Source organism: Emys orbicularis, chromosome 23 (assembly GCF_028017835.1).
Source record: "Emys orbicularis isolate rEmyOrb1 chromosome 23, rEmyOrb1.hap1, whole genome shotgun sequence".
NCBI classification, from domain to species: Eukaryota; Metazoa; Chordata; order Testudines; family Emydidae; genus Emys; species Emys orbicularis.
Genome location: NC_088705.1, coordinates 6,393,977 through 6,421,072, shown reverse-complemented (window position 1 = coordinate 6,421,072; position 27,096 = coordinate 6,393,977). Strand labels below are relative to the sequence as shown.

General features: G+C 60.3%; 1 protein-coding gene across 1 annotated transcript in view; it reads left to right on the top strand.

Moving 5' to 3' along the window:
* ADGRB2 (adhesion G protein-coupled receptor B2) overlaps nucleotides 1–24,188 on the top strand; it is a 74,788-nt gene extending 50,600 nt beyond the window's left edge. The window contains exons 19-32 of the mRNA XM_065421890.1: nucleotides 3,474–3,624; nucleotides 4,348–4,417; nucleotides 4,609–4,675; nucleotides 5,017–5,102; nucleotides 11,014–11,112; nucleotides 14,356–14,527; nucleotides 16,034–16,129; nucleotides 16,840–16,879; nucleotides 17,251–17,903; nucleotides 19,663–19,698; nucleotides 20,476–20,580; nucleotides 21,310–21,363; nucleotides 23,844–23,864; nucleotides 24,012–24,188. Of these exons, the coding sequence (XP_065277962.1) occupies nucleotides 3,474–3,624; nucleotides 4,348–4,417; nucleotides 4,609–4,675; nucleotides 5,017–5,102; nucleotides 11,014–11,112; nucleotides 14,356–14,527; nucleotides 16,034–16,129; nucleotides 16,840–16,879; nucleotides 17,251–17,903; nucleotides 19,663–19,698; nucleotides 20,476–20,580; nucleotides 21,310–21,363; nucleotides 23,844–23,864; nucleotides 24,012–24,188 (1,827 nt within the window). The remainder of the gene's footprint in view (nucleotides 1–3,473; nucleotides 3,625–4,347; nucleotides 4,418–4,608; nucleotides 4,676–5,016; nucleotides 5,103–11,013; nucleotides 11,113–14,355; nucleotides 14,528–16,033; nucleotides 16,130–16,839; nucleotides 16,880–17,250; nucleotides 17,904–19,662; nucleotides 19,699–20,475; nucleotides 20,581–21,309; nucleotides 21,364–23,843; nucleotides 23,865–24,011) is intronic.
* Nucleotides 24,189–27,096: the final 2,908 nt, after the last annotated feature.

Genomic DNA, 27,096 nt, shown 5'->3' with positions numbered 1-27,096 from the left:
TCCCTTTTAACCTTCTATCAAAGAGCAGAAAGAAAAACGGGGAAAGCGTCTGAATTGTAAAGTTTGAAGTGAGGCTTTTGCTGTAACAGTCCCCCTCATTCCCTCTCCCTTTGGCCGCTCGGACGCCTGGCAAACCTACCAGCATCGGGCTGTCTCTGGCACTGCTTTTACCTGCCTCGGGCTTACGGCAGTGTTACAGAATACACGGCCCTGGCGGGCTACGCCAGACTGTGATTAGACAGAAGGGAAAAGGAGAGGGGGGGAGGGAAAGGGGAGACATAAGGTGGGGAAGGAAAAGAGCACTCGGGTTGTGCCGATGTCGTCTGGGTCTCTGGCCGTTGATTGCTGTGGGTTATTGTGAGGTTTTATGAACATTCAGGCTCTTTACCACGGTGGAGCTCACCGTGTAGGCCCCATAGCTTGGCTCCCATCCCACCCTCTTACCCACCACCCTGTCAGTGGTCCAGGCTGCCTCTGCACTACCTGCCCTACAACAAGGGGGCCCCAGTGAGCCCCAGTTAGCATGGCCCGGGGCCTGCTGTCCCAGCATTCCCTTCTCTCCGCAGCTGCAGGGATACCTTTCGGGCGCTTTGTTCCTGGCACATTTCTTCCAGTCCAGCATCCATACATCCCCCTGGCCGGTCCTTGTCGCCCCGATGTATAAAGGCGGCTCTGCCTAGCGCCAAGCCTCGCTTATCCCATGTGAATCCCCCAAGGAGTGAGGGAGCTTAGCTTTCAGGGCGCTTCGTGGATGCAGCCCAAAGGCTTCAGCCGGTGCCCCCCGCCCCGCCCCAGCTCCAGGCAGCACAGCGCTCTCTGGGACGCGTGTTAGCGGGCAGCCTCCTGCCGCCTGGCGTGTCACCTCGGGGCAGCGTCTCTTGACGTTCTGGAGACGGGACCCCTCGCGTGCCAGAAGCATGTCTGCAGGGGAGGGTGGGACGTCTCTGAGGGGCAGGGCATTGCCGGAGTACGTTGGCCAGGGGTGCAGAGGTGGGGAGCCACAAGCAAACCTAAGGGCAGCCTGCCCTGTATTCCACTGTGGTTGCAGCCATGCTGCTCACCTTGTAGGGATGGTTTAGTGGCTGGACCATCAGGTCTGAGGAGTTTCTGCAGACCCCAGTTCAAGTTCCGGCAGGGCTGACTCGGGTTCCTTGCAGCAGACGGTGCCCACACAGGTTCCTGCGCTGTGTGACCATCCATGAGCTCAGAGGGCTCTCAGGGAGATTTAGGGGGATGCTGCCTCTGGCTCCCATGTGCCCTCCCCACACCGGGGTGTTATGTGCTGCTGCGCTCTGCCCCAGAGCTGGCTGCCTTTTGGTGGTTTCCCACCCTTTGTGTTTTGAGAGCCATTTGGTGGAGGCCAAAATTGTATTTTTCCCACTGTCTTACAAACCTGGGCACCCCGGTGTGTGTGTGTATGTCTCCCAGATGCAGCTTGCGCTTGCATGCATTGTGTCCCAGACATTACCAGATGTGTGCAGTGCATTTGGGGGTCTGTGTGAATGCACCCCAGGTGTAGGATGTTTTGGTTGTGCCCAGGTGTACCTCAGGCAGGCGTGGTGTGCTTGTGTGTCCTGGCCCCTTTTGTGCCTGTATCCCGGCACTCTGTGTACGTGTGTGTTCATTTGTGTCCCAGTGGTTTGAGTGTGTGTGTGCCTATGTCCCAGCACTCTGTGTGTGTGTGTGTACGCACATGTTCCAGTGCTCGGGGGGCAGGGGGAGGTTGTCTGTGTCCCAGTGTGTGTGAGAGCATGTCTCAGCAGTGTGTGTCCCAGCGCTGTGTGTTGGCCCTGCACAGTAAGGAAGGACCGTGTGCTGAAACATTTGCCTGCTGATACCATCTCTGTGGTGTGGCTTGGGCCCCAGGGCCGCGTGTTCTCTCCCGGATTCCCTCGCTGGCTGCAGAGGCAGATGGGATTTGGATTAAGTCAGTGTGGGGTTGACGGCTCACGGTGGCTTTGTCACGTCCAGTGGATTCAGCTGCCAGGGGATCCTCCCCGCAAATGCTGAGCTCGTGCTGGCTCTCAGAGAGGGATGGCTCTGTGGGTCTTGTGGATGATTCGCTGGTTCGGGACTCAGAGGAACTGTTTTTTGTCCCCACTTCTGCCATTGAGTTGCTGTGGGGCCTTGGCTGAATCACTGCCCTGCTTCGTGCCTCAGTTTCCCCAAATGGGGATAATCCTTCCCTGCACAAGGGGTGTGAGGATAAATCCATGAGGGTCTCAGACACTGCCGCGATGGGGGCCAGAGAGCAGCCCCTGGTCTCTACTCAAAGGGTGGACTCCGCTCCCTTGTGGCCGAATGCTCTGGTGGGTGTTTACGGCATTGCCAAAGAGGTGGCCCCCGGCGTATTAGGAATGCACCATCCACTCCCCCATAAACGCAATGCCCTTGCAGGACTGGGATGTAGCTGCAGCAGGCCCCCTGTTGCACCCCAGATCTCACACCAAAGACGACGCTTGTAGCCAGTCCTGTACTAAACTAGCTAAAGATTTATGAGCTAGGAAAAGGAAACCAGAGCGGCCTTGACAAGGTTAAACAGCCACACAAATGAGTTACAATCTCAAGTTTCAAAAGGCAATAAAAGCTTCTAGTATGAGCATGTTCTACACATCCCTTAGGGCTAACCCAGGCTGAGCCGCTGGGGATCTCTTGCGTGTGCCTAGAAACATTTGGTCCCCAGATTCCAAGCAGCACAGAGAGACCAAGTTCCTTTTGTCTGGGGTTTTTATCCCCCTCCTGCCATGTGCCCTGAGCTGCAAACTCAGCTGATGGGAGGAATCGGCTGGCGTGACTCATCTTCCTGGGGAGGAGGAGGAGAGCAGAGTCACAAAACTCTTTTGTTCTCTTGTGGAGGGTAGGCAGGGAAATTCCAGGTGCACCATCCCCCAGTGGTCCATCTGGTATCGATGGACCTCTCCTTTTGGGAAGATCGGCCTAATTAATGCCACACTAATTAATGTCTCTCTCCTGCCTGGTGATGTTCACAGGCTCAGAATACAACCGCTGAGATATTACCTTACCGTGTGTTATAAGTGAGGTTAATTCAGGCAGCGACTCACAAGCTTTCTTACAATCTAATACCTGTTTGGGCCCTGCTAACACACAGGTGAGCCGGACGGAGCCCAGCTCTGGAGCTGTCAGCGTTCGCCGTGGGAACCTTGCCAGGAGCTGGCACCTGGTCTGCCAGCGGCACGCCTGTTACCAGAGATTGGAGTGCACGATGCATCCAAGCCATGAGAGCATTGGGCTGCGCACCTCTCTGGCTTACGCCGCTCCTACTCATTGGCTTCCGTGGAGTTGTTCCTGATTTACGCCATCGAATTCAGGGGGAATCCGGCCCATTATTAACAACGCCGGGGAGTGTGGGATGCCCGAGGGCTCTGCTAGAGCCAGATCCCGAGAGGCCCGAGCACCCCCAGGCCTCCGTGCGGCGCGCCTGTGTTGATTGCCGTCTCTCTCTCTCCTTGCAGGGCGTGTGCACCATGACAGCCGCATTTCTGCATTTCTTCTTCCTCTCATCCTTCTGCTGGGTGCTGACCGAGGCCTGGCAGTCCTACCTGGCCGTGATCGGCAGGATCCGCACACGCCTGGTCAGGAAGCGCTTCCTGTGCCTGGGATGGGGTAAGAGGCCTCGCTCGCCTTCCCCGCGAACAGCAGGTCCTGCTCAAGGAAGGGGCGGGGTCTAGTGGTCAGAACAGAGGGAAGCACCTTGCACTCGTGAGTTAATGGTGGTCACACTCAGACCCCGCCTCCGGGCGAGCTAAGGATTATCACCCCCATTTCACAGGTGGGGAAACTGAGGCACAGAGCAGGAAAGTGACTTGCCCAAGGCCGCGCAGCAAATCAGTGTCAGAGCTGGGAATAGAAGCCAGGAGTCCCTGCTCTGACCCTCACCCCAGCCCCTGAGCTATGTGACTAGCCCCGCTCTCATCAGGGCAGAGTGAACCCAGAGGTGCCGTGGGTCGCTGCGCTGTTTCACATCTAGATGTGCTGGTGCTGTACATCCCAGCCCCCCATCGCTGCTGGGTGGCTTGGGGCCCCCTGCTGATGCATCGGTCACTGCATGCTCTGTCTCTGCTCTCCAGCTGCTGCCCTGGGTCTATAGACACGGCCCTTGCTGACCTGTGGGGGTGCAGGGGCAGATCTTCCCCCGGGCTCTGCTCCTAGCAGCTCTTACTGTTCAGGGGATCAGTAGGGTACTCGCCGTTGTTCGCCACGGGGGCGGGATGCTGCACTGGTGTCAGTGGGGAGGAAATGGAGGGAGGTTCCCCACTGGTGTCAGTGGGGCAGGTGGGTGCTGAGCCCCTCTGCAGATCCTGGCCATTGTCTCATCTCCCCCGCCAGGTTTGCCGGCCCTGGTGGTTGCAGTCTCTGTCGGCTTCACTCGGACCAAAGGCTACGGAACAGCGAGCTAGTGAGTGTTGGAATGGAGCCCGGGTGGGGGTGCACGGGGGGCTGGGGCTCCAGGGGCTCCCCCGTACACCAGCCTTGGCTGGGGCTGCGGGGCGAGGAACCAGGCTCCCTGGTAGGAGACGGGCCGTGGTCAGTGTGGGGAGGCAGGGAGGAGATCCCATCTCCCCTAATGGCGCCGTGTTCCCTCTGCAGCTGCTGGCTCTCCCTGGAAGGCGGGTTGCTCTATGCCTTCGTCGGCCCCGCTGCCGTCATCGTGCTGGTACGTGTTTGCTCTTTGGGAGCACGTCTTTGGCTGAAGGAAAAAACCAACCCCTGTCTCTTGCCGTCTCCCCCTCGGCGCCCCCCCAGCCCCAGGGAGCCCCTCCCCCTCGCACCCCACAACCCTGTTTCTCCTCCCCTGACCCCAGCCCGTTCCCAGCCCAGAGCCTGCCGCTGCGCTCTCCCCACAATCTCTCTGAACTCCCCACAAAGGCCAGTCCCTCCCTGGCCCTGGGGTGGGGGCGGAGCAGGAGGGGAGGGCGCTGCCCAGCGCTGGGTCCCCTGTGTGGGGTCACCACCCTGCTCCTCAACCGGGCTCTGTCTCTTTCCCTCCCGACCCAGGTGAACATGCTCATTGGGATCATTGTCTTCAACAAGCTCATGTCTCGGGACGGCATTTCAGATAAGTCCAAAAAGCAGCGGGCCGGGTAAGTGCCCCCTGGGGCTGCCCCCGTGTGGGGCGGGCGAGTGGGAGGGCACATGCAGGCAGGTAATACCCTCTGCTCCTTGGCAACCCAGGTACAGTCAGGAGGAGCTGTGCAGTGCATGTCCCATTTGCTCTAGGAGGCTGGAGGCTCAGATTGTTAAGAGCCCCCCTCCTCACCTTGGTTCTGTCAGTGCACCCCCCAGCTGCACCTGGGCGCGGCTCCAACCATTCACAAGTGAAGTGAAGTCTGTCCAGTCCTCAGCAGGCTCCCAGCTCACATAGCTAAGGCCTGGTCTACACTACACCTTTAATTCGGATTTAGTGGCTTTAATTCGAATTAACTCTGGAACCGTCCACACAACGAAGCCATTTAATTCGAATTAAAGGGCCCTTTAATTCGATTTCTGTACTCCACCCCGACGAGCGGAGTAGCGCCAAAATCGAATTTGTCAATTCGAATTAGCGTTAGTGTGGCCGCAATTCGATGTTATTGGCCTCCAGGAGCTATCCCACAGTGCACCATTGTGACCGCTCTGGCCAGCAATCTGAACTCGCATGCACTGGCCAGGTGGACAGGAAAAGCCCCGGGAACATTTGAATTTCATTTCCTGTTTGCACAGCGTGGAGAGCACAGGTGACCACAGAGAGCTCATCAGCACAGGTAACCATGCAGGCTGATAATCGAAAAAGAGCACCAGCATGGACCGTACAGGAGGTACTGGATTTGATCTCTATATGGGGAGAGGATTCAGTGCTAGCTGAACTGCGTTCGAAAAGACGAAATGCCAAAACTTATGAAAAAATTTCCAAGGGCATGATGGAGAGAGGCCACAATAGGGACACAGATCAGTGCCGCGTGAAAGTCAAGGAGCTCAGACAAGCCTATCAAAAAGCAAAGGAGGCAAACGGTCGCTCCGGGTCAGAGCCGCGGACATGCCGCTTCTACGCTGAGCTAAATGCATTTCTAGGGGGGGCCGCCACCACTACCCCACCTCTGACTGTGGATTCCGAGCTGGGGATAATCTCATCAGGTACACCTGATGATTCCATGGAAGGGGAAGAGGAGGAGGAGGAGGACGAGCTGGCAGAGAGCACCCAGCTCTCCGTTCTCCCCAACAGCCAGGAACTGTTTCTCACCCTGACTGAAGTACCCTCCCAAGCCTCCCAAGCCAGCACCCAAGACCATGACCCCATGGAAGGGACCTCAGGTGAGTTTACCTTTTAAAATAGAAAACATGGTTTAAAAGCAAGCATTTTTAATGATTAATTTGCCCTGAGCACTTGGGATGCATTCGCAGCCAGTACAGCTACTGGAAAAGTCTGTTAACATGTCTGGGGATGGAGCGGAAATCCTCCAGGGACATCTCCATGAAGCTCTCCTGGAGGTACTCCAAAAGCCTTGCCACAAGGTTTCTGGGCAGTGCAGCCTTATTCCGTCCTCCATGGTAGGACACTTGACCACGCCATGCTAGTAGCAAGTAATCTGGTATCATTGCCTGACAGAGCCTGGCAGCGTATGGTCCCGGTGTTTGCTGGCATTCAAGCAACATCCGTTCTTTATCTTGCTGTGTAATCCTCAGGAGAGTGATATCGCTTAGGGTAACCTGGTTGAAATAAGGGAATTTAATTAAGGGGACTGAGGTGGCCGTTCCTACTGGGCTGTTTGCCTGTGGCTGAAAAGAAATCCTTCCCTGCATTTAGCCAAGTGCAAGGGGGGGGGGAGGATTGGCCCAGAGTTTTTCGCGTTTTGCTAGCAGGGATCTTCCCTGATACCAGCCACGCGGTGGGGGGAGGGATAAAGCACTCATCCCAGAGAATTCATGGCGGGTGGGGGGGGGGGGTGTTAGTTTGGTTCCTGCAGGGATCTTCCCTGATACCAGCCACGCGGTGGGGGGAGGGATAAAGCACTCATCCCAGAGAATTCATGGCGGGTGGGGGGGGGGGTGTTAGTTTGGTTCCTGCAGGGATCTTCCCTGATACCAGCCACGCGGTGGGGGGAGGGATAAAGCACTCATCCCAGAGAATTCATGGCGGGTGGGGGGGGGGGTGTTAGTTTGGTTCCTGCAGGGATCTTCCCTGATACCAGCCACGCGGTGGGGGGAGGGATAAAGCACTCATCCCAGAGAATTCATGGCGGGTGGGGGGGGGGGGGTGTTAGTTTGGTTCCTGCAGGGATCTTCCCTGATACCAGCCACGCGGTGGGGGGAGGGATAAAGCACTCATCCCAGAGAATTGGATGGGGGGGGGGGTGTTAACCTTCAGCAGCAGAAAACAAGCTAACAGGAAAACTGCAGCACAACGGGCTTTGCTTGGTATGTGGGAAAGCAGGGCGCAGAAGCCTAAAGACAGTGGCTTACCATGGCAGCATGCAAGGTGAATTCTGTTGCCCCGACCTGCGTCTGTGATGTCTAGCAGCAAAGCCACAGGCACTCAATATTAAGAGGCAAAATGCGACCTTGCACAGAAATCACATGTGCTATGTAATGTGAATAGTATACACCGTGAAAGAGTATAAGCATTGTTCTGAAAAATGTATCTTTTAAAAAAATTCTCTCCTTTTTTCACTCCCTCCAGCAGGTGCAAATGTTTCAAGCCTCCCTCCTCCTTCCCGAAGGCTATCCCAGATAAGGCGTCGTAAAAAAAAAACGAGAGAAGAGATGTTTTCCGAAATCATGCAATCCACCAGGAATGAAAGAGCTCATCTGAATGAGTGGAAGGAGACGGTTTGCAAGTATAGGAAAGAAGCCAGTGACCGTGAGGACAGGAGGGACCAACGTGAGGACATGAGGGACCAACGTGAGGACAGAAGGGACCAACGTGAGGAGAGGAGAGACGCTCGAGATGAGAGGTGGCGGCAGGAAGATCAGAGGAGTCGGGAAGCAACGCTGGGGCTGCTGCGTGAGCAAACAGACATGCTCCGGCGTCTGGTGGAGCTTCAGGAACGGCTGCTGGAGAACCGAGTGCCGCTACAGCCCCTGTATAACCCCCCTACCTCCTCACCATGTTCCATAGCCTCCACACCCAGACGTGTAAGAACACGGGGGGGGAGGCTCCATACACCCTCCCATTCCACCCCAGTGGACAGCCCAAGCAAAAGGCTGCCATTTTTTTAACCTTTTTTTACTGGGCTTTTCCTTCCCGCAGATCCTCCTCCCAAACCCCACTCAGGTTCTGTGCCGCTACAGCCCCTGTATAACCCCCCTACCTCCTCACCATTTTCCATAGCCTCCACACCCAGATGTGTAAGAACACGGGGGGGGGAGGCTCCGTACACCCTCCCATTCCACCCCAGTGGACAGCCCAAGCAAAAGGCTGCCATTTTCTTAACCTTTTTTTACTGGGCTTTTCCTTCCCGCTGATCCTCCTCCCAAACCCCACTCAGGTTCTCTCCCTCTTTTTCTAATCAATTCATAAAGAATAAATGATTTTTAAACAATGGTGACTTTATTTCCTTTGAAAGCAAGCTGGGGGAAGGGGGAGGGTGGGTTCCTTACAGAGAATGAGTCAATAAAGGGGGCGGGTTTTCAGGAAGGATAAACAAACATAAATTTCACACTGTAGCCTGGCCAGTCATGAAACTGGTTTTCAAAGCTTCCCTAATGCGCAGCGCTTCATCGTGTGCTCTTCTAATCGCCCTGGTGTCTGGCTGCGAGTAATCAGCAGCCAGGCGATTTGCCTCAGCCTCCCACCCTGCCATAAAGGTCTCCCCCTTGCTCTCACAGAGATTGTGAAGCACACAGCAAGCAGTAATAACAATGGGGATATTGGTTTGGCTGAGGTCTGAGCGAGTCAATAAGGATCGCCAGCGACCTTTTAAACGGCCAAATGCACATTCTACCACCATTCTGCACTTGCTCAGCCTGTAGTTGAACAACTCCTGACTCCTGTCCAGGCTGCCTGTGTATGGCTTCATGAGCCATGGCATTAAGGGGTAGGCTGGGTCCCCAAGAATAACAATTGGCATTTCAACATCCCCCACGGTTATTTTCTGGTCCGGAAAGTAAGTCCCTTGCTGCAGCCGTTTAAACAGATTGGTGTTCCTGAAGACGCGAGCGTCATGAACCCTTCCCGGCCAGCCCACATGGATGTTGGTGAAACGTCCCTTGTGATCCACAAGTGCTTGCAGCACCATTGAGAAGTACCCCTTGCGGTTTATGTACTGGGTACCCTGGTGCTCCGGTGCCAAGATAGGAATATGGGTTCCATCTATCGCCCCACCACAGTTAGGGAATCCCATTGCAGCAAAGCCATCCACTATGACCTGCACATTTCCCAGAGTCACTACCTTTCGTAGCAGCACCTCCGTGATTGCTTTGGCTACTTGCATCACAGCAGCCCCCACAGTAGATTTGCCCACTCCAAATTGATTCCCGACTGACCGGTAGCTGTCTGGCGTTGCAAGCTTCCACAGGGCTATCGCCACTCGCTTCTCAACTGTGAGGGCTGCTCTCATCTTGGTATTCTGGCGCTTCAGGGCAGGGGAAAGCAAGTCACAAAGTTCCATGAAAGTGCCCTTACGCATGCGAAAGTTTCTCAGCCACTGGGAATCGTCCCACACCTGCAACACTATGCGGTCCCACCAGTCTGTGCTTGTTTCCCGGGCCCAGAATCGGCGTTCAAAGCCTATAACCTGGCCCATTAACATCATAATCTCCAAAGCACCGGGGCCCGCGGTCTCAGAGAATTCTGTGTCCGTGTCCATGTCCTCATCACGCTGGTCGCTGCGCTGCAATCGCCGCCTCCTCCTCCTCCTCGCCTCTTTTTTCTGGTCCTGTGTAAGCATAAACTCCACGAGAAAGCGCGAGGTGTTTATAATGTTCAAGACTGCGTTCTGGAGCACAACGGGATCCATGCTTGATGCAGAATGGAGTCTGCAGAGTTCACTCAGGAAAAAAGGCGCGAAATGGTTGTCTGCCGTTGCTTTCAGGGAGGGAGGGGGAGGCTGTACCCAGAACTACCTGCGACAATGTTTTTGGCCCCATCATGCACTGGGGTCTCAACCCAGAATTCCAAGGGGGGTGGAGACTGCGGGAACTATGGGATAGCTATGTAAAAGCTACCCACAATGCAACGCTCTGGAAATCGATGCTACTATGGTAGCTTGGACGCAAACCACCGAATTAATGGTGCCTAGTGTGGCCGAATACATTCGATTTTACAAAATCGGTTTCCTAAAGTCGAATTATATAAATTCGAATTAATCCTGTAGTGTAGACATACCCTAAGAGGGGAGTGGTGGTGGAGTATGGATTTCCAGGGGGTGCCCCTCACCCCCAGCTCCAGCAACACACCATCCCCACCCTGCAGATGAGCCGTCCCCCGATCTAGAGAGACATCCCCCACCAGATGAGACACACCCCAGCCACCCATCGGCACCCTGTACCCCAGCACCCCAGCCACGCCCAGCAGGCTTAGCTGGAGGCCTCGGGAGACAGAATGGGGGGTTGGCGCTGAGCTGATGGCTGCAGCGAGGGGGCAGTTTGTGCCCCGTTGTCTGTTACCCAGAAGTGCCCACGGTCCTGCACCCGTTACCAGTGGGGTAGCCAGGCTCCCGAACCTCTCCCCCACGCATTGTCACAGAGCTGCACTCGGACGGGGGAGGGGCTTGCCCGTCATACAGGGAAAGAGGGGATCCTACTGCAGAGCCCCCCAGACAAAGGGGCCGAGCCCCCAGCCGTCCCCCAGCGAGAGCTGCAGGCCCCTTGCTAGTCACTAACCATCCAGTGTGCCGGCCTGCAACTAACAATCTCTCTCTCTCTCTCTCTCTCTCTCTCTCTCTGTTTTTCTCATTTGCTTGGTGTATGTGTCCGTCCGTCCCCTCCCGCCTGTCTCGCTGCCTCGTGCCCTCGCTTCCCGCCCCTCCCCGCCCCCTGGCCGGCGCGTGGCTCTCCCATGGGGGGTGGGGCGCTCAGCTGGAAGCAGCCCGCCTGCGGCCGCCTGCTACTGAAATGCACCAAATGCGGCGTGGTGTCCAGCACCGCCCTGACCTCCGCCACTGCCAGCAGCGCCATGTTAGTCTCTCAGCCTGCGCCCTTTGTGCCCGCTCGCGCTGTCGTGTGTGGCTGCGCTGCCCGTGACCTGAGAGCACAGCATTCTCCCGCCGGCCGGAGCACGGGGGGCGGGAGGGAGGGAGGGGGGTATTGCCTGATGGGCGCTCAGCCGTTCAACTCTCTCCCCGGGGCTGGAGAATGCCGTGTGCTCGGAGCTGCTCCGGGTCCTGCGTCTGCTGCGCTCGCTGTCTCGGCTCTGTGTCTGGGGCTCTGTCTCGCGGTGGCTGGCGTGGGGCCCTGTGTGTGTGTGTGTGTGTGTGTGTGAGAGACCCGTCACTCCTGCATGTTCACTGCCGCTCATCAAATAACACGTCGCCTGGGGCAGGTCCCTCGTGGGGGTGGGGATGGGGGGACGCTGGCTTTGCAGCCATTAGCAGCCAGCTCCCCAGACTGGGGTCCCAGGCCTAGGGGAGGGCGCGGATTGTGGGGGAAGAGGGATCAGTGAGGGGGAAGAGGGGACGAGGAGATGAGCAGGGGCTGGGAGCCGGGACCAGCTGGGGGCGAGTGGAAGAGGGCAGCCAGTCCAGGAAGGTAGCAAAGAGCTAAAAAGCTCCGGGGGGGTGGATTGATACTCCACATCCCACGTCCTTGCTGCAGGGAGCCTGTACCCCATGTGGTGGCAGGACATGGGGCTCAAGGGGGGCTAGGTAAGTTCCTTTTCCGCGGCTCAGCGGGGCTGGCAGTGCCTTACAGAGCCGTTCCCCTCTCCACCGCTGGTTTGAATCCTGCTCGTGGCAGCAGATGGTCCGTTTCTGGGGGTTGGTGGGTCACAGTCCAGAGGCCGAGTGGTTCCTGCCACCAGAATCCCCAGGGTGATGTGTCCTCGGCAGTCACAGCAGAGAGGTGGCTGCGGGAATGTCCCATGGGGGCCTGGCTGCCCTCCAAGGGAAACCAGGGACGCTGAGTCCAGTCTCCAGGGCTGCCAGGCTGGCTCTGCTGGGACGCGAAAGGGGGCCCTCGCTCTCCGTGACTGGAGGCGGAACCCAGCAGCTGATGAGAATGTTCCCACCCAGGCCCCGGGGCAGGGCTGCTGGTGCCACTGCCCCTAACACTGGGACGCTGGTGACGATGTTGCTGACAGCAGCCGGAGACCCCGGGGAGCGGCACAGCCACACTGTTGGGAAAATCCCCCAAAAGCACAATTTTAAAAATCCTTTTTTTAAAGACCAAAATCCTTGTGCTTGGGCAGAGAACGCAGGAATGGGGCGGGGGGTTTCAGGCTCTCAAACCTACATTGCACCCACGTGCGCCCCCATACACCTCCATAGCCCCCCTGCACTCCCCCATGCATCATGCACCCTGTAGCCCCCCCCCCCCCCCAGGTCGTTCTAACTCATGCGTCACCCTCTCACATTGGGCTCCTCTCTGCACCCACTGATCCTCCCAGGGCTTGTGGGATCCCTGCCAGCCTTTCAGGGGAGGCCTGGAGTGAACCCCTGGAGTCTCCCCGCGCAGGGGCGTGCTCCGCGACTGCCAGTCCGCGTGCATGGCTGGGGTGCAGGGGAGTTGCTAGCTGGCTATCTCCATGGCGTGGTTAATCTGTCTGCGCTCTATCATCTCGTTCCCCCGCGTCCTCCCCCAGAATCCTTTCTCATTCTTCTGCTGCTATTCACGGCAAGAGAGAGAGGCACGTGCACACGCTTCGTGCCGGCCCCGGCTTATCTTGCATCACTCTGCTAACGGCATCTGGCATCAGCGTTCCGCCTGGAACGTTGTCTTAGGAATACAGGGCTCAGTGGAAGAAAGGCCACTAGCCACCTGCAATGAGGAGGGAGGCGCTCCTGCTGGTTTCCCCAGCGGGCCCGATTCTCTCGCACGCTGGTGCAAATCAGGAGTGACTCCACTCAAACCAGTAGCCACACCAGTGTAAACGCAGTGGGCCTCATCCAGCCCTGCCCTGCACCTTGCCTATGGTTTCGCATCGGCGCAAAAGGCATTTTTGCGCCCATTTTGCACTGGTATAAATGATGACTCAGCTCATTGACATGCGCCGAGCGCTTCCTTGCACGTCTGGCCCAAGGGCCGGAGCAGTTGGGAATTGGAGCCCAGCGCATTCGAGATCAGACCCGGCCCTCAGGTTTCATTCTCCTCCCGCTATCTCAGCTTCCCCCTAACGCTGGGGGGGAAGGACCTTTTAGCTGTAACCCAAGGCCAGGATCTGAGTGCCTTGGGCCGTATGCAGCCCCGGAGCTGGCCGAGACCCGTATCATGGCAAGGCAGGCCGGGCTCTCCGTTCCCAACTCTGCAACTTCTCTTCCTTAAATCTCCGGGAGGCTTTGCCTTCTGCCTGTCACTTAATGAGCTTTCAACTGCTGAACAGGGCAGCAAGAGGAGAGGTTCGAATGAGAAGATAGTTAAATCTAATGAGCCGAGTGCATGAGCCGTTCTCCCTGCCTCTCTGTTCTCTGCATGCAGAGGAGCCTGGCTCACTTCTGCAGGAGTTTGCATGCTTCATCCACGCAAGCTGGGGCATCGGCTCGGGCGCCGTAGGCAAAGCTACAAGCTTCCTCAGTTGATGCAGGTCTTTCTCACCCCGGGAGGGGATGGGCTCTTAGGCCCAAATTTTTAAAGGTGTTCAAGCATTGCTGCACTCAGCATTGCAATGCCTAATTGATTTAGGAGCCTCAGGCTCCTTTTCAGAAGGGATTTAGGCACTGAGGAGCCAAAATCCCTTTGACGGTCAATAGGATTTAGACCTAAATACCTTTAAAACTCTGGGCCTTAATGCAGTTGGGGAATGCAGCGCTGAACAGCTCAGGGGAAAGGGATTCAGAGCCTGGCTCAAAGCCAGGTCAGTCTGAGAATGGTGGTGATGGCCTGCCTGAACCGAGTTTGCTGGGTCTCTCTTCCGTGCCCCCATCAGAGAAGCTGGCACGCAGTCTGGCAGCCTTGGCAGAGAGGCCAGGAACTGGCTGGGCTGTGCCGGGAGGGGCGGTGCCGGGATGCCCCCATTGCACAGTGCCAGGGGGGCTGCGCGTGCGAGTGGGAGATGTGTCGGGCGACAGGCGGGATCTCTCAGCTCTCGCCAGCGATACCGCAGGGAGGGCAGGCGTAAAGCACTTGCTGCTGTTCCTAGCCCTTTGGACAACTGGGCTCCCACAGCTCCCTTGGGAACGGCTGCCATTCCTTTTAAACAGCAGCCTCCCCCCTGATTGGCTCCGGGGCTCGTCTGTCTCACCCTCGTCCCTCCCTCTCCCCGCCCAGGGCATCGCTGTGGAGCTCCTGCGTGGTCCTGCCCCTGCTGGCGCTCACCTGGATGTCGGCCGTGCTCGCCATGACCGACCGGCGCTCCATCCTCTTCCAGGTCCTCTTCGCCGTCTTCAACTCGGTGCAGGGCTTCGTCATCATCACCGTGCACTGCTTCCTACGCCGAGAGGTGGGGCCCCACGCTGCCCTGCCCTCCCCTCAGAGCTCACGCGCACAGCCCTCATCCGTGCTGCTGGTCTGATCCGTGGGCTGAGGTTCCATCTGCCCTTCTCTTCCTCCAGCTGTCCGTGGCTCAGCCTGCCCCTGGATTTGCACACGCCTTGTACACGCCCAGGCTGCACACTGCTTTCCACTCCTTCTGCAGAAAAAGGGGTCTCATTGGGTCTGCCCCCACACACCTGGTGGAACAAGTAGCCCTGCGCTCTTTGCACAACCCGTTGCCAGGGATTGAGGGTTTGCACACCCGCTTCGCTGATGCAGGGGCGGGGTGGGGTCCCACTGTGGAAAGGGGGCCCTTTGTGTGTAGACGCACTGTTGTGGAGACAGTAGGCAAAGCGAATGCATCTTGTAATCAAAGCCCACAATCCTGGCTGAAGGCAGCTATCACACACCAGACCAAATTACGGCTTTATGCTCCAAATGGAACACTAAATCTTAATGGAGTTGCCCAGCTCCGGAGGGTGGGAGGGGATGGAGTTCTGTCCATCACCCGTCTGGAGAGAACCGCGTCCTTCCGAGCCCATCCCTCTGCATTCCGGAGCTCCCTTGGGTGCCCATTTATCTTAGCATGATGCACTGCGAATGGCAGCTCTATAAACAGAGAGAGAGCGCGCATGCAAGGTCTATCGTTAAGAGCTTCCAGCCCGTCCTGGGAGCGCCTGATGGCTCTGTCCTTGTAACCACCTGGGAAAGTTAGCAACAGCAGCCTCGCATTGGAATGCCAAGCAGGGCGGCCGGAGCGGAGGGTCAGGAGGGCGAGCCGAGGGACGTAGGATTTATAGAGTCTAGTAAAGAGGAGTCTCTGGAGAGACGGGGCCAGTCTATAAATATCTCCGAGGTAACAGCTCACACGGCAGCAGGCGCTGGTCAGAGCATTACAGATGGGCACAGAGCTAGGGAGGGAGAGATTGTGGCCGGCTGCCGGCTGAAGGTTCCCATCAGGGCGGGGGGCCCAGTGGCTCGCACTGCCCAGGTGCCAGGAGGGTGTAGGAAAGATGCTCATGGCAGTGCCAGGGCAGAGGTCCCACAAGACGCAGGAGAGCAAGAGGTGGCTGAAGTTCCCCCTGCATAGAGGGGCTAAGGGGGCCCTGTCCTCACGCTGGCTCCTCTGCAGGGGTTGGGGCTCAGTCCAGCTCCAAGCGGGCAAGTGTCCTCGCCCCTAGATCTCCAGCTGGCGCTGTGCGGTCAGCTCCAGCCTAGGGTCCAAGGCCTCAAAGAGCAGATGGAGACTGACCTGCCCTCGGCCCCAGTTACTGCCCAGCACCAGGCTAGGGGATCAGATGGGCAGATTGGGGCGTGAGGATTGGTGGGGTGGATCCTAGCAGGGTGTGAGGATTGGCCGGGCGGATCCAGATGGCTTATTGACCCTAGTAATCATTTGTGAGGGGCAGGGCAGCAGGGGCCCCCTCTCGCTGCCAGCCCCCAGGGCAGTAACCGCAGCCTCTGCCTCGCCCAGGTGCAGGATGTCGTGAAGTGCCAGATCGGGGTGTGCAAGAGCGACGAGAACGAGAACTCGCCCGACTCCTGCAAGAACGGACAGGTGCAGATCATGGTGAGTGAGCGTCAGCCAGGCGGCACCGGGCAAGCAGGCGGCACGGGGCCTGGGTCAGGGGCGGCACCGGGCGAGCAGGCGGCCTGGGGCCAGGTCAGGGCCGGCACCGGGCGAGCAGGCGGCCTGGGGCCGGGTCAGGGGTGGCACAGGGTGAGCAGGCGGCCTGGGGCCCAGGCTGGGGCAGCACGGGGCGAGTGGGCGGCCTGGGGCCAGGTCAGGGGCGGCACAGGGTGAGCAGGCGGCCTGGGGCCCGGGCTGGGGTGACTGGGCAGCATGGGGCCAGGTCAGGAGTGGCACGGGGCAAGCAGGTGGCATGGGGTGAGGGGGCAGCCTGGGGCCGGGTCAGGGGTGACTGGGCGGCCCGGGGCCCGTGCAGATTGACTGGGCTAGCTCAGCTCGAGCAGCATGGACCTTGCAGCCCTGGCGGTAGCCCAGACTGGCCACCCAAGTTCATACCCTGCGGGTCGGGAGGGCTCGGACTCGGTGGCTAGCCCGTGCCACTGCCAGGCCCGTGACATCCACACTGTGAGCGCGCGTCTGTCTGCCCACGCTGGGAATCGCCCCTCCCAGCTGCAGTGTAGCCGGACCCCCTGGGACCCCACTGTGTGGCTCCTTTTACCCTGCTTGCCGCCTGTGATACATTCATCCCTCCGGGTTTCCCTCTCTCTCCCCCTCTCTGTCTCTCTCCCCCTCTTTCTCTGTTCTTATAGACAGACTTTGAAAAGGATGTTGACCTGGCGTGTCAGACAGGTGAGGCCTGGTCCTGGTCCCGCTCCCACAGAGTGGTTTGGGAGGGAGGGTCAGGAGGGCAGTGCTGTGTCCCCTCCCGCACCCCCACCCCCCCCAAGCCAGGAATCGCCACAGATCCAAGCCATCCCTTTAAAAGAGGGGGGGGGGCTTAGCATCAAGTGGGAGGAGCTAAGTGGGGCAGCGCCAGCCGGGCGCTGTAGGGATGGGTACCCCCCCGTATGGGGCTAACAGCCTGGTATTAATGCCACTTAGGGCAGGGCCAGTCCCCTTCCCAGCCTGACCCCATCCCGGTGTCCCTGGAGGTTGGGAGACACCCTCACATTGACTGTCCACGTCTGACCCATGTCTCTTCTTCTCCCCGCCCCGGCCAGTCCTCTTCAAGGAGGTGAACGCGTGCAACCCCGCCACCATCACGGGCACCTTGTCGCGCATCTCCCTGGATGGCGACGAGGATCCCAAGCTCCACCCCGGCTCCGAGGGAAGCCTGGGCTTCTCCAGCCTCCCGGGGAACATCCCGCCCGCCAACATCCTGGTGCAGGTGCCCACGCTGACGCATAAGGGCCTGAACGAACTCAGCGACCCACCCGCCAAGAAGGACGTCAACCTGGACAGCCGGGGGCCCGTCTACCTGTGCACGGACAGCAACCTGCGGCAGGCCAACTATGGCTGGATGCGGGCGCCGGAGCCGGCGCTGGAGAGCGACTACATGGTGCTGCCCCGCCGGACTGTGAGCCTCAAGCCCTTCGGCAGGGAGGAGGGCAGGCTCAACATCAAGGTGGATGAGGTGCCACACGTGGGCAAGGGGCGCCGTGGGGCCGAGGCGGAGGCCTACCCCGGCTTCGTCTCGGTGGACCACATCAATGTGAACTTCAACCAGCCCTACGGGACGGTGAAGCACCCGTACGGCCTTCAGTTCAAGCAGCACCCCACGGTCCGGCAGATCCTGGCCTCGGAGCTCACGGAGCGTAGCCGCACCATGCCGCGCACGGTGCCGGGCTCCACCCTGAAAGTGGGGTCGCTCGAGGTGAGCCCAGAGCCCGCTGCCCCGGGTGGCTGAGGGACTGCGCGAAAGTGTGCACATGTGTAGCGGGGTGTGTGTGTGCAAGGGGCTGCGCAAGCGTGTGTGGTTGAGGAAGTGTGTGCGTGCGAGTACGTGTGTATGTGCAAGAGAAGGTGTGGGTGTGTAAGAGTGCACAAGTGGTAACTGCATGTGCAAGACCGCAACGAGTATGTGAGAGAGACAGTGAACGTTGGTGAGCACGTGTGACTGACCGCATGCACGAGCGTGTGAGAGGCCACATGCAAAGGTGTGTGTGAGAGCGAGTGTGTGCATAGCAGGGCGTGCGAAGCTGCGTCTTGGGGGCTGATAGTGCTGTTGGGCGCAGGGGGCTCTCGTTCCTTCTCTCACTGGGATTCGTTTGTACCCAGGACTGTCCCGCCCAGCGCACATCCGTGCGGTGACCCGGCTTTGAGCACTTCCTTGCCAGCTCGGGGGGGTGTCACCCCTGGGGAGGAGCCCGGATGCAGCGCTTGACCCTTGCTGCATTTACTTTCCCTTTAGCTCACTACTTTTCCCCAGTGTACATCTGAACAGGAGAAGGAGCCAGTGCGTTCCCCTGGCTAAGCCCCAGCCCCATTGCTGGTGTCCCCCCTCAAACAAAGGCCCTGCTCTGGGAATAGTGTGTGTTAACTAACTGCTGGCTGCAAAGCACCAGGGGGCGCTTGCACATCCCTTTTCTGTGTGACACGTCAAAATGGTGGCTATTGTTTGCTGTTGGGAGTGGGGTCTGCGAGAGTCGGAGCTCCTGGCTTCTAGTCCTGGCTCTGCCACTCATTTTTTTGTGCTAGCCACTTCACTGCACTGTTTACCCAGCTGCAAAGTGGGGAGAATGCTCCTGGCCTGGCTGGGGAGGTTTAGTTCATACCTGGCTGGTGCTTTCACCTCTTCCGAGGAAAGGCGCCAGCACGGTGTGCGTACCGGGTTAGTATCGCATTCAACTTCTTGGTGACAGAGTGAGACAGAAGCCGTGCGGCTAGAGGACATTTCCCTGCTGGATTCTCTTTTAAAGCAGGTCCGATTTGGGGCTTGCCCAGGTCCCTAGCGTCCCTCCCAGCTAGTAACGAGGAATCACAAAGCCCCAAGGGCTGGAGTGATCCTCACCCCAGCACGGGGCAAGCGTCTGCTGCTCTGGCCCAGTGCTTCGGGCGCCAGGTTGGGTCGTCCCGGCTCTGCCGCAGACTGGGGGTGTGACCTGGGGCCAGTCACTCAATCCCCAGCTCTAAAATGAGGTAGTAGCCGTTACCCACATACCCACATCAGAGTGGGGTCGGGACGCTAACTGCATTAAAAGATGGTTAGGCGCTATAGTAACGGTTGCCATAGCGGTGGTACTCACCCCCTAACACTTTGGGCAGCCCAGGTATCAGCTAGCCTGTCAGGGGTCTCTGGCTAATTAACATATGCAGATGAGGGCAGGGAGCACACCTAGACAGCACTGTGCAGAGGGGCCATCCCGCAGACGAGCACAGAGGGAGCAGCTATGGGAAATCCAGCCAAAAGGGGGAGCTTGGCTGCCCTCCGCTCCTGGACCGAGTTTTTGCAGGCTGGGGTATCTCCTGCTGAAGTCAGGTCTAAGTCGGCATCCTTCTCCCAGCCCCTCGCCCCAGTGCCGCCGCGGCGTGTGCTCTTCCCCCTCTTTGCCGGATAAACCAATAAAGATCTTTCTTTTTTCCCCCTCCCCCTTTTCGGTTTGCTTTGGCCGGCGCGTATATTTCACCCCCAGAGGAAGCGGTTACGATACTCAGATCTGGATTTCGAGGTAAGCGCCGCTGAGACCCGCCCCACTTCTGCGGTTGGTGCGGCAGTTCCCGGTGCCTTGGCACCGGCGCGGTGACCGAGCTCCCTTCCGGGTTTCGGGGGACTCGCGGTACGGTGAGCGCCGTCCTGCCCGAAGCAGAGAGGGATCGAGGGTGGCTGGCGCTTGGTCTCTGCGGAGAGATGGGGGCTGGGGTGGAGCCCTGCAAGGAGCTTGTCCGGGTTTGGGGAATAAAATCTCTATTTATTTCTCGCCTGCAACCGCATCCCTGGCCCGATTTCAGCCGAGCTGAGCTCCGAGGAGTTTTATACCAGGCAATAAAGAGCGCTCACGGTTGATTAAAACGCCGGAGGGCTGCTGGGAATACTTTCGCCAGGTTCATGGCAGGAGCTGATGCTCCCAATCAGGCAGTGTCATTTCAGCTGGTGGGAAGGGGGAACCGCCGAGTTATTTAAGCCCCTACATTTTGCCCTGCTGCACGTGTGTGACTGTTTCGATCCGCCGGGGCGGGTGACGGGGGGAGTCCTGAAGGGGGGCTGGAGTCCCTCCCACCACTCTGTTGCCAAGAAATGTCAGACACAAACCAATGATAGCTACTGTTTCTTGTGGGTCCTACAGAAATCCAGTGTGTGAGCTCCCCCTGCTGTAGCGAGTAAAGTAACCACCATTATTCCCATAGCCCAGGAGCAGGCCGCCGGGGCGGGGGATGATGCTGTGTGTCCGTGAAGCGGCACTGACTAGACGTATGTACGTTTCCCCTCCCCCCCAATCCCTTTGCAGAAAGTCATGCACACGAGGAAGCGCCACTCCGAACTCTACCATGAGCTGAACCAGAAATTCCACACGATGGATCGGTACCGGGCACCTGCTACCAAAGCTGCCAAGGTAAGGCTGTCGGTGTCGGGCAGGGCTGATCTGTTCCTACGTCCCCGCACAGCAGCGGGCGGGATGGGCACAGGGCTGCGTTACCGACCGAGGCAGCTGCTGCTCGCTGTCCTTTGCGGAAGCCCTTTCCTGTCGCTCCCCGGCTGGTGTCTGCTGTCTCGCACGGACGGCACCGTGATCATCCGTACCTCGATGGCGCACAGTTAGCCGTGCTGCACAGCGCCTCCTGCTGGGAGAAGCTGGGGCTGGACTGCCTTGACGCTCTCACGGACCTAGTGTGTTTAAAACACCCTCACTGCATTTATTGTGGAGGCTAGGACATCTGCGAGACCGCCCTGCATCCAGTGCACGTACAGCAGCGCCTCCTGCTGGCCGGAGTTGCTTCTCCGCAGCCAGCACTGCTAGGCCGTTTCCTTCTGGGAAGGCTGGGACTGCAGAGGCTGGGGGTCTCTCTGGGGCGCCTCACCCCGTTCCCTTCATCTCCCCCTGCTGGGAGGGCCCCCTTCGCGATGGGCTTAGGCAGATGGTCGAATCGAGAGGTCAGTATCGTTGTGCTTCGCAGCCCCTCCCCTCCCCCCAAGCCGGGGGGCTGCCTGGGGGCCCATAACACCTGTAAGGTGCCCGAATGGGTGACGACCAGTAGCCGGTGCCATAGGGCTGAGCCGTGGGGAGAGGGGGCCTGTGCCTTAGTGTCTGACGCCAGCTGCCTTTCCTGTCCTTCCCCCCCAGAGAGAGAAGCGGTGGAGCGTCTCTTCCGGCGGCGGGGAGAAGAGCGCATCCAGCGTAAGTGCCTGGACACCCCCAGCTGTGGGTCCGGCAGCACCAGCCCATGGGGAGGGGGGTTCCCTGGGGCGGGTGAGCTAATGCGGAGCTGCTGCCCCTCGGGAGCCCTGTGCCCCGGAAGGTCCCCCCGTGGAGTCGTCACGTCCGCTCGCAGGGATCCTGGCACGTCGGCATCTTCACCTCATCCTCGTCCTCATCCTCGCTCGGTCCCTTGCAGGATGAAGGCCTCCTGCGGTGCTGCCCCTGTGACCCTGTAGTTCATGCAAAGCCTCCCAGCTTGTCTGTCCATCCTCCTCGCCCCCCCACCCCGTCTCCACCCCTCCCCCTGCATGCTGTCCCTGCAGCCTCCTGGCTCTTGTCCCTCCCTCCCCAGGCTCCATCTTCATCTCATGCTAATGCGCCTCGGGCTCAGATACATGTTGTCCCACGCTTCGCTCCCAGCCCCCAGCCCCCCTCGGGCATGCGCCCCGTCCATCCTGCCCGTCCGCCCTCGGGCACGCGCCCCGTCCATCCTGCCCGCCCGCCCTCGAGCACGCGCTCCGTCCATCCTGCCCGCCCGCCCTCGGGCACGCGCCCCGTCAATCCTGCCCGCCCACCCTCGAGCACACACCCTCTCCTGCCCCCGCCCGCCCTCGGACACGCGCCCCGTCCATCCTGCCCGCCCGCCCTCGAGCACACACCCTCTCCTGCCACCGCCCGCCCTCGGACACGCGCTCCGTCCATCCTGTCCGCCCGCCCTCAGGCACACACCCTGTCCTGCCCACCCCCCCCTCGGGCACGCGCCCCGTCCATCCTGCCTGCCCGCCCTCAGGCACACACCCCGTCCTGCCCACCCCCCCCTCGGGCACGCGCCCCGTCCATCCTGCCTGCCCGCCCTCAGGCACACACCCCGTCCTGCCCGCTCACCCTTGGGTATGTGCCTCGTCCATCCTGCCCGCCCGCCTTCAGGCACACACCCCGTCCTGCCCGCCCGCCCTCAGGCACACACCCCGTCCTGCCCGCCCCCCCTTGGGCACGCACTCCGTCCATCCTGCCCGCCCACCCTCAGGCACACACCCTGTCCTGCCTGCTTGCCCTCGGGTATGTGCCTCATCCATCCTGCCCACCCGGCCTCGGGCACACAACCTCTCCTGTCCGCTTGTCCTCGGGTATGTGCCTCATCCATCCTGCCCACCCGGCCTCGGGCACACAACATCTCCTGCCCGCCCGCCCTCAGGCACGCGCTCTGTCCTGCCCGCTCGCCCTCGGGCGTGTGCCTTGTCCTGTCCTGCCCGCCCGCCCTCAGGCATGTGCCCTGTTCATCCTGCCCACTCGCCCTCAGGCACGCACCCCATCCTACCCGGCCACCCTCAGGCATGCACCCCATCCTACCCGGCCACCCTCAGGCATGCACCCCATCCTGCCCGGCCACCCTCAGGCACACGCCCTGTCCTGCCCGCCCCCCCTCGGGTACGCGCCCCATCCATCCTGCCTGCCCGCCCTCAGGCATGCGCCCCGTCCATCCTGCCCGCTCGCCCTCAGGCACACGCCCTGTCCTGCCTGCCCGCCCTCAGGCATGTGCCCCATCCATCCTGCCCACCCGCCTTCAGGCATGTGCCCCGTCCATCCTGCCCGCTTGCCCTCAGGCATGCGTCCCATCCTGCCCACCTGCCCTCGGGCATGCACACCATCCTGCCCACCTGCCCTCGGGCACATCCTGCCCGCCCACGCTCAGGCTTGTGCCCAATCCATCATGCCTGCCCGCTTGCCCTCATGTGCCCAATCCTGCCTAGCTGCCGTTGGGCATGCACCCCATCCTGCCCAGCCACCCTCGGTTACACTCCCTGTTCTGCCCACCCGCCCTCTGGCTGCGCGCCCCAGCCTTCTGCCCATCCTCTGGCTGTTCTGTGTGTCCAGCCCGCCTGCCCGCCCTCTGGCTACGTCCAGGTCTTTCACCCACCCGCCTCTGGCTGTGCACCCTGGCTGCCTGCCCTTCTCTCCAGGTGGCTTCCAAAGCATCTGCTCTCTGGCCCTGAGCCTGCTAGCTGGTCCCTGCGCAGGGAACAGGAACGCAGAGGAGAGCAGGGGACTTTCCAGCCTGCTCTTGCCCGGCCCTGGGTCCCTGCTGCCCTGCCCCTCATGTGTCCCCTCGAAGCTGCGCAAAATGGGTGCAAAACATCCTGCTGGCAGCGTTTCGCTCCCTCTCTGCCCAGGGCCGTGCTGCCTTTCGGCGCTCCCTCTGGCCGTGGTGCGGTGCACTCTTACAGCAACCCTGCCCGGGGGCCTGGGCTAGTGCAGAGCCCTTACGCCAGCCGTGCCCTGCCCCGGGGGGCTCTCTGGGCTCCTGCCAGTCTAAGGCCCCTTTACACTGCCAGGCTGGCATGCGGGGCCTGCCCCCCAGTTCTCTGTTGCAGGTGCTGCCAGGCTGAGTAGCCAAACTATTATTAATAATGACTGTCTCACAGGATGCCCCAGAGACCCAGCTGCCCAGCCCCAGGCAGACAGACAGCCCCAGTCCCCCAGCGATCACAGCCTGCGGAGAGCAGGCCAAGGGTGGGAGAAGGGAGCTGTCTCTCTCCCTAGGCCCAGGGGGGGAGCTGAGCCCCAGCGGGACCGGTGCTTTGGCGCCGTTACATCCCCGACGCGTCTCTTTCCTCCGCCCCGTGCAGGAAGTGACCAGTCCGGAGGAGCAGCAGCAGCAGAAGAGCTGGAGCACCTTCAAGGCCATGACGCTCAGCTCCCTGCCCCCCAAGCAGCGGGAGAAGCTGGAGCTGCACTGCGCCACCTGGGAGCCCCCGTGCATGAACCTGGACGTGTCAGAAGGGGATTTCCAGACGGAGGTGTGAGCCCGAGGGAGCCGGGCCCGGCCCGGGCAGCCCCACGCTGCAGAAGGGAAAAGCAAACAAAAGGACAATCGGATTTTGTTTCCCTTTTGTGGGGGGGTTTGTTTTCCTCGTTTGGCCATTGGACTCTGCTCCCCGTGCCAGGGGGGCCGTGCCCTCCCCGGCGCACCATCCTCCTTTCGCCTTTTGTTGTGGGCTTTCTTTTCTTCTCTTCCCTTCCGACGTCGTCACCGCCGGGGGACACGCCCCCCTGGAGACACACCCACACGCCCGCAGATGTAGGGTCACGCGCACGCCAACCGGCCTCCCGCCCGCTCCTGCCTTGGCAGTGCCGCCAGCCCCGCTCTCTGCGGGCGCTGGCAGGACCCGACTTGTGTGCGGGGGCCGGGGAGCCGGCTCGGAACTCTTTTGTACCTGGGCATCTCTTCACGCAGTGCACCGTGTGCACCTGGGAACGACGCCCACTGACGCAGCCCCGCCCCCTGCCCGCCGCGGGGGGCGCCCGCCCTGCCGCTCGCTGCCCCCCAGCACCGTTCTTCCTCGTCACACCTCCGCTCGGCCTGCTCCCTCCAGGCGGGAGGGGGCTCTCTCCATGCCCTAGACCCCAGAGCCCACCTTGGGAGGGGCCCCTCCCCTCCCCGCACCCCCCTTTCTATCTCATGGGGCAGGCGCTGTCTTTGTTGAAAATAAAAGTTCACTCTCTGTGGATCTCTGCTGCCGGGGGCGCTCGCCTCCTTTGCTCGGTGTGGGGCGGGGGCAGGCGCCGGCACCGGGTCGTTGGGCACTGTGCGGGGTGGAGCGGGTACTGCTGCCGGGGCTGTTTTCCCTCCTGCAACACGCCAGCCTCATGCAGTGACCCGCTACCCACCCAGCGCTGCCTCTGCTGGTGGCACGTTCACCCCGCCGGGCACATGCGTGTGCGTCTGGCGACAGGGGGGCTGGGGGATGGTGTGAAATGGAAGGGGATGGGCTCAGGGCGAGGGATTTAGGGTGAAGGCCGAGGGGCTCAGCACTGCAGTGTAGGTACAGGTGAGGGGCATAAGCAGAGGAACACGTAATTTGAGAGCAAGGTGAGGGTCATAGCCCGGGGTACGTGTGGGCTGGCAGGGCTGGGTCATGGCCAGGGGTACCTAGGTCCTGGCAGGGTTGTGGCTGGGTCATGGCCCGGGGTACATATGGGCTGGCAGGGCTCGGTCATGGCCAGGGGTACCTAGGTCCTGGCAGGGTTGTGGCTGGGTCATGGCCCGGGGTACATGTGGGCTGGCAGGGCTGGGTCATGGCCAGGGGTACCTAGGTCCTGGCAGGGTTGTGGCTGGGTCATGGCCCGCCCCGGGGTACATGTGGGCTGGCAGGGCTGGGGCTGGGTGGTGGTACCTAGGTCCTGGCAGGGCTCGTTTGTGGCCAGCAGCAAGCCCCAAGCTGGGAGTTGATCACTTTGCTGCACGCCTCCAGCACCACCGCTGTCAGAAGGGGGGCAAATCTGCAAGCCAAGCCCCGGACGACCCCTTAAAACAACTTGGTCCTTTCCGTGGTTCCCTGCAGCTGGTGGAATAGTTGCACTAGGACCCAGGAATTTATGTTCCTTGTGGTTCCACATGTGATTGCTCCATTGCTACACCCAGCCAGCGCCCCCAGCTGGTGTCGCTGAGGGCACATGAGCAATGGCAAAGCAATGCACAACTCCGGGTGTGGGGTGAGCACAGGCCCGGGCACCAGGGCCGTCTGGCACCAATTCCCTCGGTGGCCTCGGGCAAGTCCCGCCCCTCCTGCTGTGCCTCTCCCCACCAGTGCGATGGGGTAACGCCACTGCCCTGGCTCACTGGGGCCCAGGGAGGCGTCGGCGACAGCTGCAAAGTGCCCGGAAGGCGATGCGCCTGTGCCAAGCGCCGCATCCCAGAAGCAGCGCCCAGACCTCTGCCCCCCACCCGCTGGCTGAAACCGATGAAGCTGCCCCGTGCGGGGGCCCCCGCTCGGCCGGTTATGGGTCCGGGGATGCAGGACATGGACTATGGGGAGAAGGGGATTGGATTGGGACCATGCTGTGGGTACCCGCACCTGGCCTTTGATTCCCCAAGGAGATTTTCCCGGAGCCTGGTCACTCCGGGGAATAAAGGTTTATTTCAAGGGGACGACGTGGTTGGTGACTTTGCCCTGTCTCGCCCCGTGCTATAAATCGCTGTGGGGAGGGAGCTTGGTAACGCACAGGCCTGTCCTGTGGATGTCAGACTGGAACGAGAGTTTGTGGCCACAGACGACTGCCCCTGCTCCGCAGCTGGCTTACAGGCCCAGTCACCGGTTTGAACAGGTGCCCGTTTGGCAGGCAATGCGAAGCCAGGCACTGCCCGTGTGACGGGGGATGAGCTGCCCTGACTCAACTTGTCCCCCTGCCGCTGGCCCATAATGCACAGGTAGCCTTGCCAAATCTCCCAGAATGCACTGGAACAATTCAACTTGTCCTCCCACTGCTGTCCCATAATGCACTGGTAGCCTTGCCGACTCTCCCAGAATGCACTGGAACAATTCAGCTTGTCCTCCCACTGCTGTCCCATAATGCATTGGTAGCCTTGCCGACTCTCCCAGAATGCACTGCTCCCAGGAGCTGAGCTCGGAACGGTGCGCTAGGTACCCCGCGGGCCGTGCAGTTGGACCGGTTCAGGACAGTTGGTGTGGACGTGGGGTCACATGGAAATTGATTCACTTGGGCTCGTGGGGGTGGCACAAAAGTGACTGAGCTTTAACCGGCCCTGTTATGCACTGAGGACGTGGCGGGCTCAGAACTGGGGTGCCAGCGGCCTCACGCCATGGGCGCTATTTGGCAAGTGCTTCCCCAGCCGAGCACTTTGCAACCAAAGCCTCGTGTCGCCCGCCCCGGTCCCTAGCAGAGCCGGGGGGTCTGCCGGCTCGCCGGGCA